The sequence below is a fragment of the Rhagoletis zephyria genome, unplaced genomic scaffold (assembly GCF_001687245.7).
Source record: "Rhagoletis zephyria isolate East Lansing unplaced genomic scaffold, Rhagoletis_zephyria_1.1 Rzeph_scaffold_05171, whole genome shotgun sequence".
Classification (NCBI taxonomy): Eukaryota; Metazoa; Arthropoda; class Insecta; order Diptera; family Tephritidae; genus Rhagoletis; species Rhagoletis zephyria.
Genome location: NW_016162254.1, coordinates 20,002 through 36,147, shown reverse-complemented (window position 1 = coordinate 36,147; position 16,146 = coordinate 20,002). Strand labels below are relative to the sequence as shown.

Here is a 16,146-nt window from a genome sequence, read left to right as displayed (position 1 = left end):
TTGAATACTGAAATGCTTCTTTTCATAATGAACAATATATAAATTTTTAACCTTACTACTAATTAGATACTATTAAATTTGATTACGGAAATACAAAAAAAAAATCGGAAGTGTATTTTAAATTAAATCTTCTGTAATTGAAATCCGGCCGGATTTCAGCCAGTATCCGGCCGGATAGTCGGATATCAGAAAAACGGGGATAAGTTGGATTCCCTACTTTATATTTTTCATTTTCAACACTTTTATTTATAATCGATTCATTCAAAAAAGCTTTTTCGCCAGTGCATATAAGTCAAAGTACATACATACATACATACATACATGGTGGTTTTTCGGAATGATGGCGGAAATTCGAGGGAAGCGGCATGTAAGTTGGTGGTGCACAAGTTTGCTTAACCTTTTTTTACAAAAACGCGTTACATCATTAAATATTTTAGAGTTTTACGAAATTAATGTTTTTTTAATAAATCCATGGACCTGCTGTATTTAACAAGGACTGAATATAAGCGTTAAATATCAAGATTTTTATTCTTGCATTATTGCAAATCGTTACATTTTGGTTCTTATTTTTACATCATTGCTTTTTGATTTTTATTTTTCCGGTTAAGAATAATTGTTAAATTTGGATTTTTATTTTTTCGAAACAAATCTAATCGTTCGATAAAAAATACTCGTTATTTTAGATTATTAGTTTTTTGATCACGTTTAACCGTTATAATAGAATTTATGACCGATTTAAAATTTTTTATTCTTATCGAAAAATATAAGTCCAAAATAACGCTTAATCTGGAAAAAATTAAAATTTTAAAATAACTACCAATTTGAACAGAAAAATTTAAAACCAATTTTGACGATTTTAATTATAAAGCTCAGAACCGTTACGGTCCCAAGTATTTAATTAAAAAAATTTCTCTTTGCCATTATAATGACATACATACATATGTAATTGGAACAATTGTTTTCAAACTCAGAATAACCACGAAAATCAATTTCCTCTGTAATTGGGGGCTCAGGGCACTGTTACGTACATATTTCTGGTAAAAGCATTACCAAAGAAACTTACAAGGGCTTTTTTAAAAAGTAAAAAATCTTATAATCTCGGATAGGATCCCATTTAATTTTCTCTTTAAAAACTTTTGTAGAACATTTTAATTTTACGTCATTTGTCTGTTATGCAGGCTCATATTCTTTTAATTCCTAATCATTATTTTTTTACTTACTGGATTTGACCCAAACATGGCAAGCTAAATGAAACCGATTAAAAAGAATAATTTAGGAATTTAAATAATTTAAGCCTGCACAACACAAAATAATAATTTCTTAACAAAGAATACTAAGGTACTCACTCACGTTTCATTGTGTTTGCGAAAACCGCCATATTGACAAATTTTGTTATGACAATTTTGTACGATACAATTTTTTCACCTTACTGACGCGATTAACCGAACACTGTACGAACGACCGAACACACTACATCAAATGGCGCTTGAAAACCCGAAAACGATTTACACAAACTACCGATGAAATTATAAAATTGCAGCACATTTTTTTTTTTAATTTTTTCAACAGCACGTGTTTTACATACGATTATTACACTATATATGCAAATATTAATGCATAAATACAACCGATATTTTCACACATTTATATACATGCGTACATATGTATGCAGATAAACACGAAACACCACCGGCGAGGATTAAACGACAGCGCTGTGTATGCCTGATTTACGCGTTCACCGGCTGCTTTCATTGTGAGCAACAGGTTGCCTTTTACTTTTTAAAACAAACTTTTTGCACTCTACACCAACATTTGCTAGATTTCGCACTTCCTTTAACCTTAAATTCACATTTCATTTAACCTTTGATTCGGTTTTATCAATTAATTAAACATTTTCACTTAACACTACGAAATTTACGCGATGTCGATTCGACGGGCAAAAATATAACTGGAAGAAATTTTTCAAGCACTCAACGAATACATACATTTCCGTATCTCTTTGTACTCCATCCGTCGTACAATTGGTTTCCTTTCGTAATGCATGAAAGTGGCGAAGAGCTCCATCTGCCGCAAAAACCTAACAAAAACACAGGTTTGGAAAGAAACAGTACACAAGGTTGCAAATTTGTAGGGTGCACTGGATGATGCAATTTTTTCGTCATTCCGTTATTTCGAAAACAATTTGATGATAGATTTCCGAAATTTTTATTTTTTGTTGAATTTTTTCTATGTAATTGGACTAGTTACGAAACTCTGCGAAATAGACTTGAGCCAGAAAAGGCATATGTGAGCCTTCAAAATCCGCATCTGCATCCGCAACATTTCCGATTGCTATGAGCAATTTCGTATATTCCCTATCGTTTTCCTTGCGGGCTGTAGGTGTGTTTTTGGTTTAGTATATTTTTAAGAAATCGTATTTCTACTTGAAGAAGAAATTGTGATGGAAATGGCAGAAATTGAATTAGATTAAAGAGAAAGCTAATAATCAGGTGATCTCAGAAGAAGGGGTTTCTGAAAAGCAGCTGATAGTGTTTTTATTGATGTTGTCACGTAAGGGGGAGTCTTACAATTATCCGCCGCTTTCGAACGGAATATACATATGTCGTAATTGGCATATTTTAAATATATTTTAAATACATATAATTAAAGAAAATACTGGTTTTATTTTTTCCATTTAGAAGAATCCAAGGAGGTGAGAGCCTAGTATTTTAATATTTTTCTTGGACCACCCTAATGTACAGACATACATATTTATTGAATACATACTTTAGTTTAACCTCACGTCTCCACCTTCTACTAAATGTATTTTAACATCTGTCAAATATCATCTCGTAAGTAATTCGGCAAGACAGATATGGTTTAATAGTGGAAATTTTCAGTCTCCACCTGGCATTTCTGTCTTAATACAGCTTTTTTTTAACAGTATCTGCAGAAGGTGGAGTCGTAGGGTAATTAACCTATAGAAATAATACCTATTTAACCTATTTTAACCTATAGAAATAATTAGAAAATACACTAAACCAAGAATAGCTTCGTAATTAGCCAAATCAAATAGAAAAAATCCAACAAAAACGAATATTCGGAAATGTATCATATTTTTCGAATAGCAGAATGACGAAAAAAAAAATTATCATCAGTGCACCCTGTGCACGCGTTTCTTTCAAAACCCATGTCAGAAACTTGTAGTGTTTGCGTTTTTGCGGCAGATGGCGCTCTTCGCGACTTCCATGCATTACGAAAGGAAACCAATTGTACGACGGATGGGGTACAATGAGATACGGAAATGTTTGTATGCGTTGAGTGCTTGAAAAATTTCTTCCAGTTAGATCTTTCCCGTCGAATCGACAACGCGTAAATTTCGTAGTGTTAAGTGAAAATGTTTAATTTATTGATAAAACCGAATTAAAGGTTAAATGAAATGTGAATTTAAGGTTAAATGAAATGCAAAATCTATCAAATGTTGGTGTAGAGTGCAAAAAGTTTGTTTTAAAAAGCAAAAGGCAACCTGTTGCCCACAATGAAAGCAGCCGGTGAAAGCGTAAATCAGGCATGCACAGCGCTGTCGTTAATCCTCGCCGGTGGTGTCTCGTGTCTATCTGCATACATATGTTTCATACATACATATGTTCGTATGTATATAAATGTGTGAAAATATCGGTTGCATTTATGCATTCAATAATATTTGCATTTATTGATATAATAATCGTATGTAAAACACGTGCTGTTGAAAAAATTAAAAAAAAAATGTGCTGCAATTTTATAATTTCATCGGTAGTTTGTGTAAATCGTTTTCTGGTTTTCAAGCGCCATTTGATGTAGTGTGTTCGGTCGTTCGTACAGAGTTCGGTTAATCGCGTCAGTAAGGCGAAAAAATTGTATCGTACAAAATTGTGATAACAAAATTTGTCAATATGGTGGTTTTCGCAAACGTAATGAAAGGTGAGTGAGTACCTTAGTATTCTTTGTTAAGAAATTATTATTTGGTGTTGTGCACGCTCAGATTATTTGTATTCCTTAATCATCATTTTCAATCGGTTTCATTTAGCTTGCCCTGTTGGGGTCAAATCTAGTAAGTACAAAAAAATTAGGATTTTAAAGAAACTGAATCGGCAAAGCGACTTCGAAAAGATATACCGAATCCTTATCAAGGTCTTAGCCATATTTTGCTGCCAAAAGTCATTTATAATAATTCCTACTACACGACGAAGCCAGCGGGGTTAATTGTTCTTTTGCAGTGGAACTGGAATATCAGCATGCAATTCGATCTTGGGCAGAACTTTCCCTTCGCTTTTGAGAACAATTAATTTTACTCAAAGTATATTAATTTTTCCAGGATTTATTTTTTTTTAGTTACATAAATTTCCCCTGTCAGTGTTAGCAATGATTCGTGATATATAGAACGTAAACAGATTACCGGTTAAATAAAAACCCTTGGGTGCGAAATAAACTGCCGAAGGTTTTCATTATATTTTACGAGGAACATTTTGATTTTTATATATTATCTGTTTAAAAATTGACCCCTGAAAAATCCAGAGCTCATTTAAAGGGCAGTTAAGAAATAAAGGACAAAAGGCGTCCTTAATTTTGAAAAAAATATAAAGGACAGGGGGATAAAATAAAGGTCTCTCCTTTAAAATAAAAGACTGATGGTCGCCGTATGCAAGCGGCAAAATTTTATTGTTATTATTATTATTAGAAGAATGTAATAAAAAAACAAAACTTTTTAGAGCCGAATTTGTAGCCGCTATGATTTTCCTTCCTCTAAACTGCCTTAATTACGCACTATGCGTCGTTCTTTAGTTAAGTATTTATTTATTTGAAGGAAATTTGTCTTTAAAGACTTTGTGGTACAATACGCGAATTTCGTAGTTATTTGTACGTAATCAACACAACTATCTAGAAATAATTGAGCAGGAAAAAATTTAACTTTAAAGAATTCTCCTTTATTAATTCTTCATTTATATTTACAAACATAAATATGTATCTTTTATGGCATATATTAGTTCAATTTACATAATAATAAGTACTTCATTATTTTATATTAATTTTTAAATACAAACATCTGTTTAAATACATTTGCATGGAATGTACATATGTATAAGAACTAAAGGTACTGCTGAAATTTTTTCGAAATCGTTTTCTTGCATTTTTAAGTAGCTTCGATTTAAACATACATATATTCTTTACATATTTTACAGCCGGAAATTTAAAAGTGATTTTATGACACTTTTCAAAAAGCCCATCACACAGAATTACATATATCGACGGCTGAGTGGAAGATCTCAGAAATTGGATCAACAACACCCTATTTCAGAATTTTATAGAAAAACGCCCTATCTCAGAATTTGGTTGAAATTATTATTTTTTTTCTAGTGTCTATTAGAGCATAACTACATTTCAACAATGATTTACGTGTGTTTAATAAACTAAAATTCGAAAGAAGTAAAAGTACACCATGGATTAATTTGACTCTCCAAATTGTACGAAATTTCAAAAAAAGTTCAGAACATTCAAGGTTTGTATGTTACGAAATATAAAGCTGATGAGCTTTAGAAGAGACTTGTCGGGCCCGATTTTAAAAGTTTTATTTGTTTCGATCAAAACGAAAAAATGCACAGAAAAAAAAAATTTGAAATGTTAAAAAAAAAAATTTGCACAAAAACTAAAAAATTTTTTGTTGAATTTTTTAGGTATCTAGTTTTTTAGCATATTCAATTTGAGTACAATAAAGAGCAATTTTCAAGTTGTTAAGAAATCGCGCTGATTTTCAATAATTGTCTTTGCTACCGTTTCAATAAAAATTTTTTGATTTCAAATATTTTCAAAGCCTAAAAATTTACTTTGCATAATTCATCATTCCATCAAAAGGTATTTAACAAATTGCGATTGAATTGCACATTGCTCTTATAAGAACAATCCTAAAATGTCAAATTGAAAAAAAAAATTTTATTAATTTTGATCGTTTGTTTTTATTTTTTGACATTATAGTACCTTAAAATAGAGCCGCACTGAGTTGTCAATCACACCTTGTTTAATACACCTAACACTCAACTAAGCTCTCAGTGAGACAACAATAATTAAAGTTCAAAAAAATTTTGATTCTCATTTCTCAAACCAGGTGGCAAGCGTTTTACGCAATGCTATATCTTATTTTAATAATACCAATGCATATGCAATTAATAATACGCACTCTCAACTTAAACTTTACTTATTGATATGACTAAATTAGCAGGCAACATTTACCGTATTTATATTTATTTTAAGTATTTTTTTATATACAATACATAAAAGTAAGTGTGAATGCAATTACATATAAGTTTGTTAGGGTGCTCCTTAAAATGTCAACATCTAAATTTTGTATTGTTCTACGTACAAAATAAAGACATCCACGATTAAAAAAATTTTAAAATATTTATTTTTGACTTCCAGCATTTTTAAACTTTTTCTATGGAACAAGATACATAAATTTCGTAAAATTTTCATATTTTCAAACTCTGGCAGCGATGTCTATTTAGAAATTATGTTAAAATTTTAAAATTTTCATGGATGTCTTATATATTGCACGAATTTCGGAGATGATCCATTCAAAATTTAATTGTCAGCACCCTAATGTGTACACTAGCTTACTTGTATGTAAGCAAATTACTGAACAAATATACATACATACACATGTATGTACTTACCTACTTTATATACCGCTAATAATATCAATATTTAAAGTAATGAAGCAGCTCCTGTTCGTATTTTTTAATAAATATTTTAAATGCGTATTTATATGTATGTATGTATGTTCATATGCAAACATAATAGTTTCCTTAAATGCTACGGATTTTATAAGTATACAACTTCAATGATATATTTATTATATTTTTGCTTTCACCGCCAAATGAGCATTTTTTTAATTACAAATTACTCTAATTACATACTAAAAAACAATTATGGATTCTATGTACATACACATTATATGCTATTCAAACAAGTCAACACGTACTTAACAACGTAATTTAATGAATTATTATTAAATCCGCACATATGTATATGTATACACATTAGGGCGGGTTGATTTTTATTTTTTTTTAAAGCGTATAGCAAAAACGTGAACTACATAAAATTCTAAGAAAATTCTCCGAAGAAACCATGTATCTAAAATAAAATCCTAATCCGCGCCTCTCGACTTGAAAATTTATATGGCCGCCTTTGCAAAAAAATAAATGTTAGAAAAAATAGGTTTTTCCAAAAAGAAATCGAGATTTCTAAATAAAATTGTTTAGTAAGGTAGTTTTTTTGCACTTTATATTTTTTCTACACTCAAAAATTTTTTTTTCATTAAAAAAATATTCACCCAAGTAAAAGTTTGTATATAATTTTATATTTAATATTTTTATAAGGAACATAGATAAAAAAAAATTGTCTTTCATAATTTAATAAAAAAGATTGGAAATGCAAAATAAAAAAAATTGCACTCAAAAAATTTTTTTCAGTATTTATAAAATAACCTTCTTTTGTTTCGATAAACAATTCTTATTTTATAATGCAAATAAAAACAAACTAAAAAAGCGGGTTCACTCAAACAATATTTCAGCAATTTTTCAGTAATTTTTTTGTACAATAAACAATTTTTGTTTCGTTCATTTTGCCAATTTTATTGAAAAAAAAAACTATTTTTTTAAATTATTCTTTGTTTTATGGAAAACGCAGTTTAGATGAAACGTGTTCTAACTATTTTTTATATAGAACGCAAATCAGAGGAGATGCAAATTGGGGTTCAACTGCTTTTTTGATAATTGAATATTTTGATTAGTCTCAAAACAAAACCTGTATTGCATAAACTATAATAAAACATAATATATTTCAAAAAAAAAAAGAAAATAATTTTAGCGAAAGAAGAGGAAACAAATTTTCAAGTCGAGAGGCGCGGATTAGGGTTTGATTTTAGGTTTTTTGGTTTCTTCAGAGAATTTTCTTAGAATTTAATGTAGATTACGTTTTTGCTATACGATTTTTAATTTTTTTTCATCCATACAAATCAACCCGCCCTAATACACATGTATGTATATCGTAATGATAAACGTATACTAGTTTCTTGTAGTTTTACTTTCATAAATTTGCTACATGCTTGCTTATACATACATACATAGTATATACATACCTGTGGTGTCAGATATAAAATTTATAACTCCATTAATAATATAGATATTTTCGTTTTTATTACCTGATCAAATAGTTTAAAATAAAAAATGTGAATGATCATTTTGTAAAGAGTAAAGCTGAGTTATCATTTTTATACAACTTGAAACCACCGATATATATGTACGTATGTATGTATGTATGTATGTACAAACAGCTTGCATATTTTTGGTCAAAACTTTCCTTTTATCATTAACAAAGTTATGCCAAAGGAATACGTTATTTGCGAAAGTTTAAAATTTCACGATTACCTGGATTTTACAAGTTTATTTTTTGAATATGTCGAAAACTATTTGATCTACATGAATGGATCTGGTCTCGTTTTGATTCGAAAAGTAAAAAAATTACAGAATTTTGAAATAAAAAAAAAAATCCTAAAAGCAAAAACTTATTTTTTATAGCACCTTTAACAGATCTCAAAAGACACTAAAGTTTTCAAGAAGTGTTTTTTTCTATTGAGTTTTTGATTAAAATCTTTAACAATCTCTTAAATTTAAATATTCTGTAATATTTTTTTTTTTAAATTTGTTATAAATTTTTTATGGCCCTAAATATTAGATTCCAATCGAGATCAAAATCATTTATCTATCTATAATAGTTTTTGAAATATTTAATAAACTTGCAAAATACCGAAAATTGTTAAATTTAAAAATTCGAAAATTTTTTTATTCTCTTCCTTTAATAAAAGGAAAGGAAAGACGAAAATTCATTTAAATCAAAAGTGGTAGATTGCAACTATTTGGGCGATTTGCCATGGATTAACCCATAAACCTTTACATTTCTGGTATTTATGTGTTTACATATACATAGAATATTTACATTGAACATTTACATTTACATAGATAAATTAACAATTTGTTGTATTTTTATTAATAGTTTAAGCTATAATTATTAAAATAAATTTTAAATAATTTCGAAATGAAAAATTTGTATGAAAATTTTATTTTATGAAACATTTTTAACTCATATTATTTCTAATGAAAAATACTTTACTAATATTTTATGTCTGTTTTTGGTAAAATTTTGAGCTTAAAATATTTTTGGGTTATCGGGCTTGAGGTTAATCGCTTCAAATTAAAAAAAAGTAAATATTGATATTTAATATACAGTAACGAACAAAGGTATTGACACAGAGAATTTTTCTTAAGGTATGCAAAGTTTTTTATTCTGGTTTCTTTTCGCTAATTTTTAATAAAATTATACATAGCTTATACTACAATAAAAAATATAAAACACGAAATCTCTAGTCTTTGTGCAAAGCTCAGGAAACTGCAATAAATCTAAATACTATTTTGCAACTTTCAAATCAGAATTTTTAGAAAAAATTAATTTTAGCTTAAAATAGTGCAAGCTTAAAGTGGCTAAAAAATCACGTTGATTTTTGGCGATTGCAAATTTATTAAATTTTCCTGAGTTTTCCACAAATTTTAGATATTTTATTTCTGTTTTTTTTTGTTGCGGTATTAACTATGTATGTTTTTATAAAAAATTGCGAAAAATAGAATAAAAAACTTTGCGTAGGGACTTTACGTAAAATTCTCTGTGCCAATACTTTTGTTCGTCACTGTATGTAAGTATGTCTCTTTTCTAAAGGCTTTACAAACAAATTTATGTATATTTTCTATTTTTTTTTGGTATAATTAATTTTAAATCTAATTTTTATTCTTTTCAAAAGTTAACTTCTCATTACATAAAGTTGCATTCATGTAGCTCAAGAGTTTTAGGTAATTACTGATATTTTACTTTTATTTACTTAAACATATATGTATGTATGTACATATGTATGTACTATATAGAGATATATGTAATTTCTATTGCATTGTTATGCAAGCAACACATCAAATGCTACTCGAACGTCCCATACCGGTACAAACTCCAGACGTCGTCGTTATATGATGGTTACGCAGAGCTATTTTGTCAAAATTTATTAACGGTGTTGCTCTTGCGTTGGATATCTGTAAGAAAAAAGTGAAAAAATTAAGATATATAATATATATTATATGTAAATGTACACAAATATACTCCTATTTCAAGAAAATAGTATCATCTATGAAGTATGGATGAAGCTTCAAAAAATATAAGTGCAAACCAAATAAATATGTACATATGTACATACAAAGTGATATACGTATGTATATCTTTTCTAATATCGGTGGCCTCTAGAAGGCAATGGCGGCAATGTGCATTCAATACTGGCTTGGAGAGTAAATCCTCTCTGCACATAGGGGCACAATATAGCCTATTGTGATATCAGATATTCAGATTTACTGATCATTTTCGACTTTAAAAGTCGCTCACGAAACACAAACCACCTCTGCAAGGTCTGGAGGAAAAAATGTATTTTAACTCGGGTAAGAGTCATTGTACATTTTTTCTTCTTCTATGATCTTGTGCAACGACAATACTTAGTCCAATGTTGCAATGCTATTCTCTAGTTTAATGTCATGCGCCTTACAAGGTTCCTTGTAAGGAAGAACGTTTCTTTTCAAATGATTAAATTTATAACCGACGATATGCAACCTGTTTTAAAATTGGCCTTTGCTGCACAGTCTACGTATGCTACGAGGCCTACCTTGGATAGGCAGGCAGTCGTACAAAAGAAGTCCGGCAAGGATCCAGGCAATGGGTCTCAGCATCGGAGTCTTACCATCGGCAACGCTCCCGATGACGACGATTCGTTGTAACAGGCAAGTAATGTCAATAATATTGGCTACGAGGTAGAGATGCAACTGCTCGGCGAAGCGCCGCAGTCTTCCAAGTCTGCGGCAGCCGGCCAGGGGAAGGAGACTAAAAATAACTAAGCCGATCCCAGAATGCCAAAAATGGATCAAAGATATTGGTTTCGTTCCTTAAGAAGATGGATAAAAGAGATCCAACGTCCCTACGAAGCGGGACAAGGATCTGAAAAGGAAGCTTAAGAAGGCCGTTGAAAAGTTCGAAGCAAACAACGCATCATCTTCTGGAAGCCCCAAAATGGAGCAAACGGACCAGATCATTGCTGCTGGTACAGCGACAAAAGCCGAAACCGCACGCTCCCAGGAAGGTACGATGAAGAGGGCTAGGTCCGACGATGTGTCTATGAGGCAAACGAAAATACCGAAATCGGCATTCGATTCCTCCATGGATGTACAGGTAGCCATTATCGACAAGGTCAACCCCGATGGGAATATATAGAAGAATAATTGGCGGCTTGTGGAGGCTCGTCTAATGGATTTGATGCTCGCGGTCGACAGAGAGGAAATGGCCTTCGACGGCGCTGGATGGCAAAAGGGAGCCAACGCGCGCAATCAACGGCCTTGGTGAACCTTGCCAACGAGCGCAGAAGGACCGGGAGTGACATGCTGAGTGACAACTGAAAAAATAAAATCAAAAAAATTTTTTTTCAAATAGCGGTCGGCCCATGGAAAACTTGCGAGTGTTTTCAGCCATGAAAAACTGCTTCTCATAAAAATAAAATAGTCGTTTGGCAATCCTCTTCAAAAAACTAAAATATATTCCAAATGTTTGTCAGAGTTATAAGCGATCTGTGAACCATATTTTATCTAGATCCGTTTCGTTTGATAATCATTAGGCTGGGTCGATTTTGTATGGGGGAAAATAAAAGGCATTTGACCTTATTGTAATAGTAATATTATATGTCTTAGGTCTAAGCCAATTGTTATTGGCCACGAAAGATTAATTTAAAACTTATCTTTAGCCCGCGCAATTGAATCAAAGTGTATGAATTTTTAAAATTTAACTTTGGCTTGCAATATCTATGGTATGCGTTAATTGTTATAAATAGGACGATATATCAAATTAAGGATTATTAAATTTAGTATCTCACGTTCAGTTATCATTTTACAATAAGTCTACACGTTTTTAAGGTATTAAGATAAAACTCACAAAAGCTATAATTTTCATTTATGAATTTTCAATTCTTCATTGCTTCAGCAACCAAGTGAAAAATTCAAAAAAGTGAGACGAGATATATTTCAAACGTTCTAATGTATTCGGATGTTTATATAATATTAAGTGGGCCATGGGCCGATTTGGTCAGTTTTCAAGATTGTGGTGAATGAAGTCAAACATGTATTGTCAAAGATTACGAATCGTTTCATAAGTTAATAGTAGTTTCAAGAATATAAGTATTTATATACATTAACATAATACAATTAGGGTGAGAAAGGCCCATTTTAAGTCCATTTATGCAGTCTTGAAAATTGTTCGCGGTCTCTAATTCTGCCGTTATATGAAAGTAGGGGACGTGCAATAAGTGTTTAGATATACATAAATATTTTAGTTAATTCCATGATGTGAAAAAGTGACTGTAGGTAAATGCAATAGTATTTAACATATCCTGGGAAATCCTTTTGAGGACTCTCCAATTGGACGATATTGCTTTGCATTTAGCTTGAACGAAAAAAGTAACTCCCTGACACCCTTTTCCGTAATCCGGCTCTTTCATTTAAAAGTTATTTATAGATACAATTTAAGAGAAATTTTTTTAGAAAAAAGCTGGAGATCCACTTAAATTTTTCCATATAACTTTGGTAAATTTTACTCGATCGGTACTTAATAATTACCAAATTGAAGGCGAGACTTAATGCTACCGATTTTTGATAATAATATGATTAAAATCGCTCAGATTATAAACAAATTATTTTAAAACAAAAAAAAATTTGAACAAAGTTTTTTGTTATTTTCTTATATTTGCAATTTTTATATTGTATGCATAAATATAAGTAAACCAATTAGTGTTTCTAGAGGTTGTGCCTGTTCAGTGTTTCCAGACCCATTTGCATAAACAAAATTTTTCCACGATGATGGAAAATAATGGCTTTTCTATTAGAGTAACCGAAATTGTCCCTATATTTGCAAAAATTCGCAAACTATAGCTAAAAAAAGATTAGAATATTTGGAACCAGCGACATGCCAGCACTCCAGCAATATTAAAGCTGTTCTTTACATCTTTTGAGTATAATCCAGTGCAATTATCAAGAGAACAATTCAAATTTTATTGAAAACAGATAATCTTGAGATTAACAATAAGCTAAAGGGCTGCGAGAAATGGAATTTGACTTTATCTTTTGCTTAAACGGATTCATTATCTAATAATATGCACCAAACCATTTTGCCGATCCCAGAATTTTTAACAAGAATTGGTCTTATTCGACTAGTGTGCTGTGGGTCACTTTGCGGTCGATGCGCGGGCTCTTACAACTAAAATAAAATACTAATATTTTGCAGGCTTGTTGTTGACTTCATGATACAATATATTTTCACTATTACCAAGGGATCTGAGAAAAAATTAGATTTTCGACCCGCCCTAATAATCATACTTTAATATTTCATATAACTTGTGTATAAGTTAACTGAATTCGACTTTTCAATCAAGTGTCAACCCTTTTCAAAAGTATTTTATTCAATTCAGTGATGAATTCAGCTGAACTTGATATTCTAAACACGTGGCAACCCTTCTAAATATACTTCATATATAAAGCATTTTAAACCCAATTTTGATGGACACCCGTATTTAAACAATTTATTTAACTTATTAAAGCGTTTAATTTAAATTTTTTAAACCGGTGGAAACCCTATTCAAGATATTTTCAAATTTCCCCTCTTTCGTCTGGCACCTATATCGGGTTACATATATATCTAATACCTAATTCCCTTAGTTAAAATTGAATTTAATTTTTTAAACATGTAGTTAAGAAATAAAAAAAAATTTCAAAACCATTTAGATGGATACCCATATTGTACTAATTGATTTTACTTTAGATTTGAATTATTTTTAATTTAGTTTTTTAAAAGGTGGCTACTCCTTTCAAAAAGGTACATCCCCATCCAAGTCATTTAATCTGCCACCTCACTTTTGAAAATCGCACTAAAGGTGCGGATATGATGGCATTGATTATTAAATAACTTGAATTTAATTTCTTAACAGATGGCAACTCTTTCGAAATAATAAAACCGGTTTGCCCAACTGCCGGGAAAGCCCTGGCAGTGCTTTTATAACTAGATATGAAAATTATATGATTATGTAATGATTTTATTGGACAAGCAGTATGTTACACCTAAACTTATTTTTTACCAATTTCCCACCGACATACCTCATCGACATGATGACATAATTTCGTTCTCATCCAGGGCCATTTAATGGTTCGTATAAGTGTATTTCGGAAATCTTCACTAAAAAGGCAATAAATGTAAAAAGTTATGGAGTAATTGGCGAGCTCCATCAAATTAGCTAGCGCGCGAAAGACCTAAAAGAGGAGTAATTAAATTTTGTTAATGATCCAACATAAATAAATACATAGATGTATGTATGTAGTTGCAATTGTTTAATACCAACCTGAAAAGAAAAGCTCGGCAGCACTTCAGAGGCAATAGTCATATGTACAATAGCCATAGGAGAAACACAAACAAGGAACAATATGGATGTGCTGCCTGAAAGTAGAAAAAAAGGAAAAAAGTTATCTAATGAAAATAGAAACGTTGCAGATGAAAAAAGAGTTGAAAAGTTAGCAGTGATTGACGGAGCGAGCTTTTATCTTGCAAGTTTCCATAAAAAATCGATTGAAAGCTTTAGAAAGCATTGCAAGCAAGCAACTGTTTGCCCATCACTGCAGGGCATTATGCTTGAGAACAAGGAGCTTTCGCGGCTTTAAGCACAATTAACGAGAGTGTAAGCTCTTCTAAAAACGCAGACTAATTTGAATTACCCCTTGAAAATATCTAAAATTCGTAAAAGTTTTGAAACGTCGATGATTTACCTAGCAACAAGAATAGTCGTCGTTCCTCGGCAAATTTTCTGGGATCCTCATCTCGCATGCAGTGAGAGCGCGATATAAGCATTTCACGCCTACGTTGACAAGTCTTTCGATAAACCAACATAATACGCATATTCAAGCCGGCAATTAGCACAGTTGGTATTAGTTTGAATATCACTTCAAGCATTACTTTATAGACCTGCAAGTGAAAATGTTTTGTAGTCGTTTATTTAGAAATAAAAAAAATTTCTACATACAAACAAAACTTCCCGAATATAAATTAACTTACCGAATAAAAAAGGGTCTTTAGGAATTCATTGTTATCACGTCGAAAGTAAACATAGTTGCCATCTGTTTGTAATATACATTTGACGAGCACACCACGAAACACGCTTGGCGTGTAAATGATGAATGTTACCAAAGTGGTTAGGAATACAACAATACTAGAAAAAAAGACAAACGCTTTACATAATTTTTGCAAACAAAACTAAGATTTTAACTTACCCCGGTGGTCCCATGACGGGCCGTGAAAACCCCGGATGGCACACCGAAACGTAACGTTCGATTGTTAGCACCAGTAGCATCATTACGCCCACACCTGGAAATGGTAATCAACTTTAAATAATTTTTTCTAACTTTATCGTAAAAGTTAGGTCCCACCTAAACAACCGTTGCCCAAAAAGAGTTCCAGATGTGCTGTGTAGAATGCTGGCCCAAATTCTTCCCAGCGGCCGCGATCCTTGTGTACCAACATACGCATACCGAAGGGTATGGCAAATACAATGGCCAACAATGCGGCGGTGGAATATGCTGTAATGGTGAAAATCAAGTGGTGAGAATAAGGTTTATGCACTCAATGTATTGAAAATTTTGTAAACCTATAAAATTTTTATATCAAAGTGTGGAGATTGCTATAAAAACATGTGTCTTGACTAAGCATGGTGAATTAAATTAATTTTCCACCTCAGGTGAAATTTTATTGATAAATATTTCGCATGACCCAATAGGAACTCCAGTATTTAGTAAGTTTTGTGAAAGAAAAAATTTGTGAAGAAAATATAAAATTTGCGGTTTGATGTCTGGCACAAGCAATATGTATGAATGAATGGTAGAAAATCCAGGCAGTGGCAATCTGCGTGTGTAGTTCAGCCATCAAAAACTAAAATCTAGTAAATATTAGGCGCTCAGCTGTTTGACAAGTTTT

General features: G+C 31.2%; 1 protein-coding gene across 1 annotated transcript; it reads right to left on the bottom strand.

Annotated features, from left to right (window-relative positions):
• Window positions 1-10,025: 10,025 nt before the first annotated feature.
• Window positions 10,026-15,794, bottom strand: LOC108371716 (probable G-protein coupled receptor B0563.6; the record flags this gene model as incomplete). Its single annotated transcript, XM_017627319.1, has 7 exons — window positions 10,026-10,142; window positions 14,283-14,435; window positions 14,525-14,619; window positions 14,946-15,141; window positions 15,232-15,385; window positions 15,447-15,540; window positions 15,603-15,794. Coding segments are annotated over 7 exons (1,001 nt in total), but the record flags the coding sequence as incomplete, so codon positions are not given.
• Window positions 15,795-16,146: the final 352 nt, after the last annotated feature.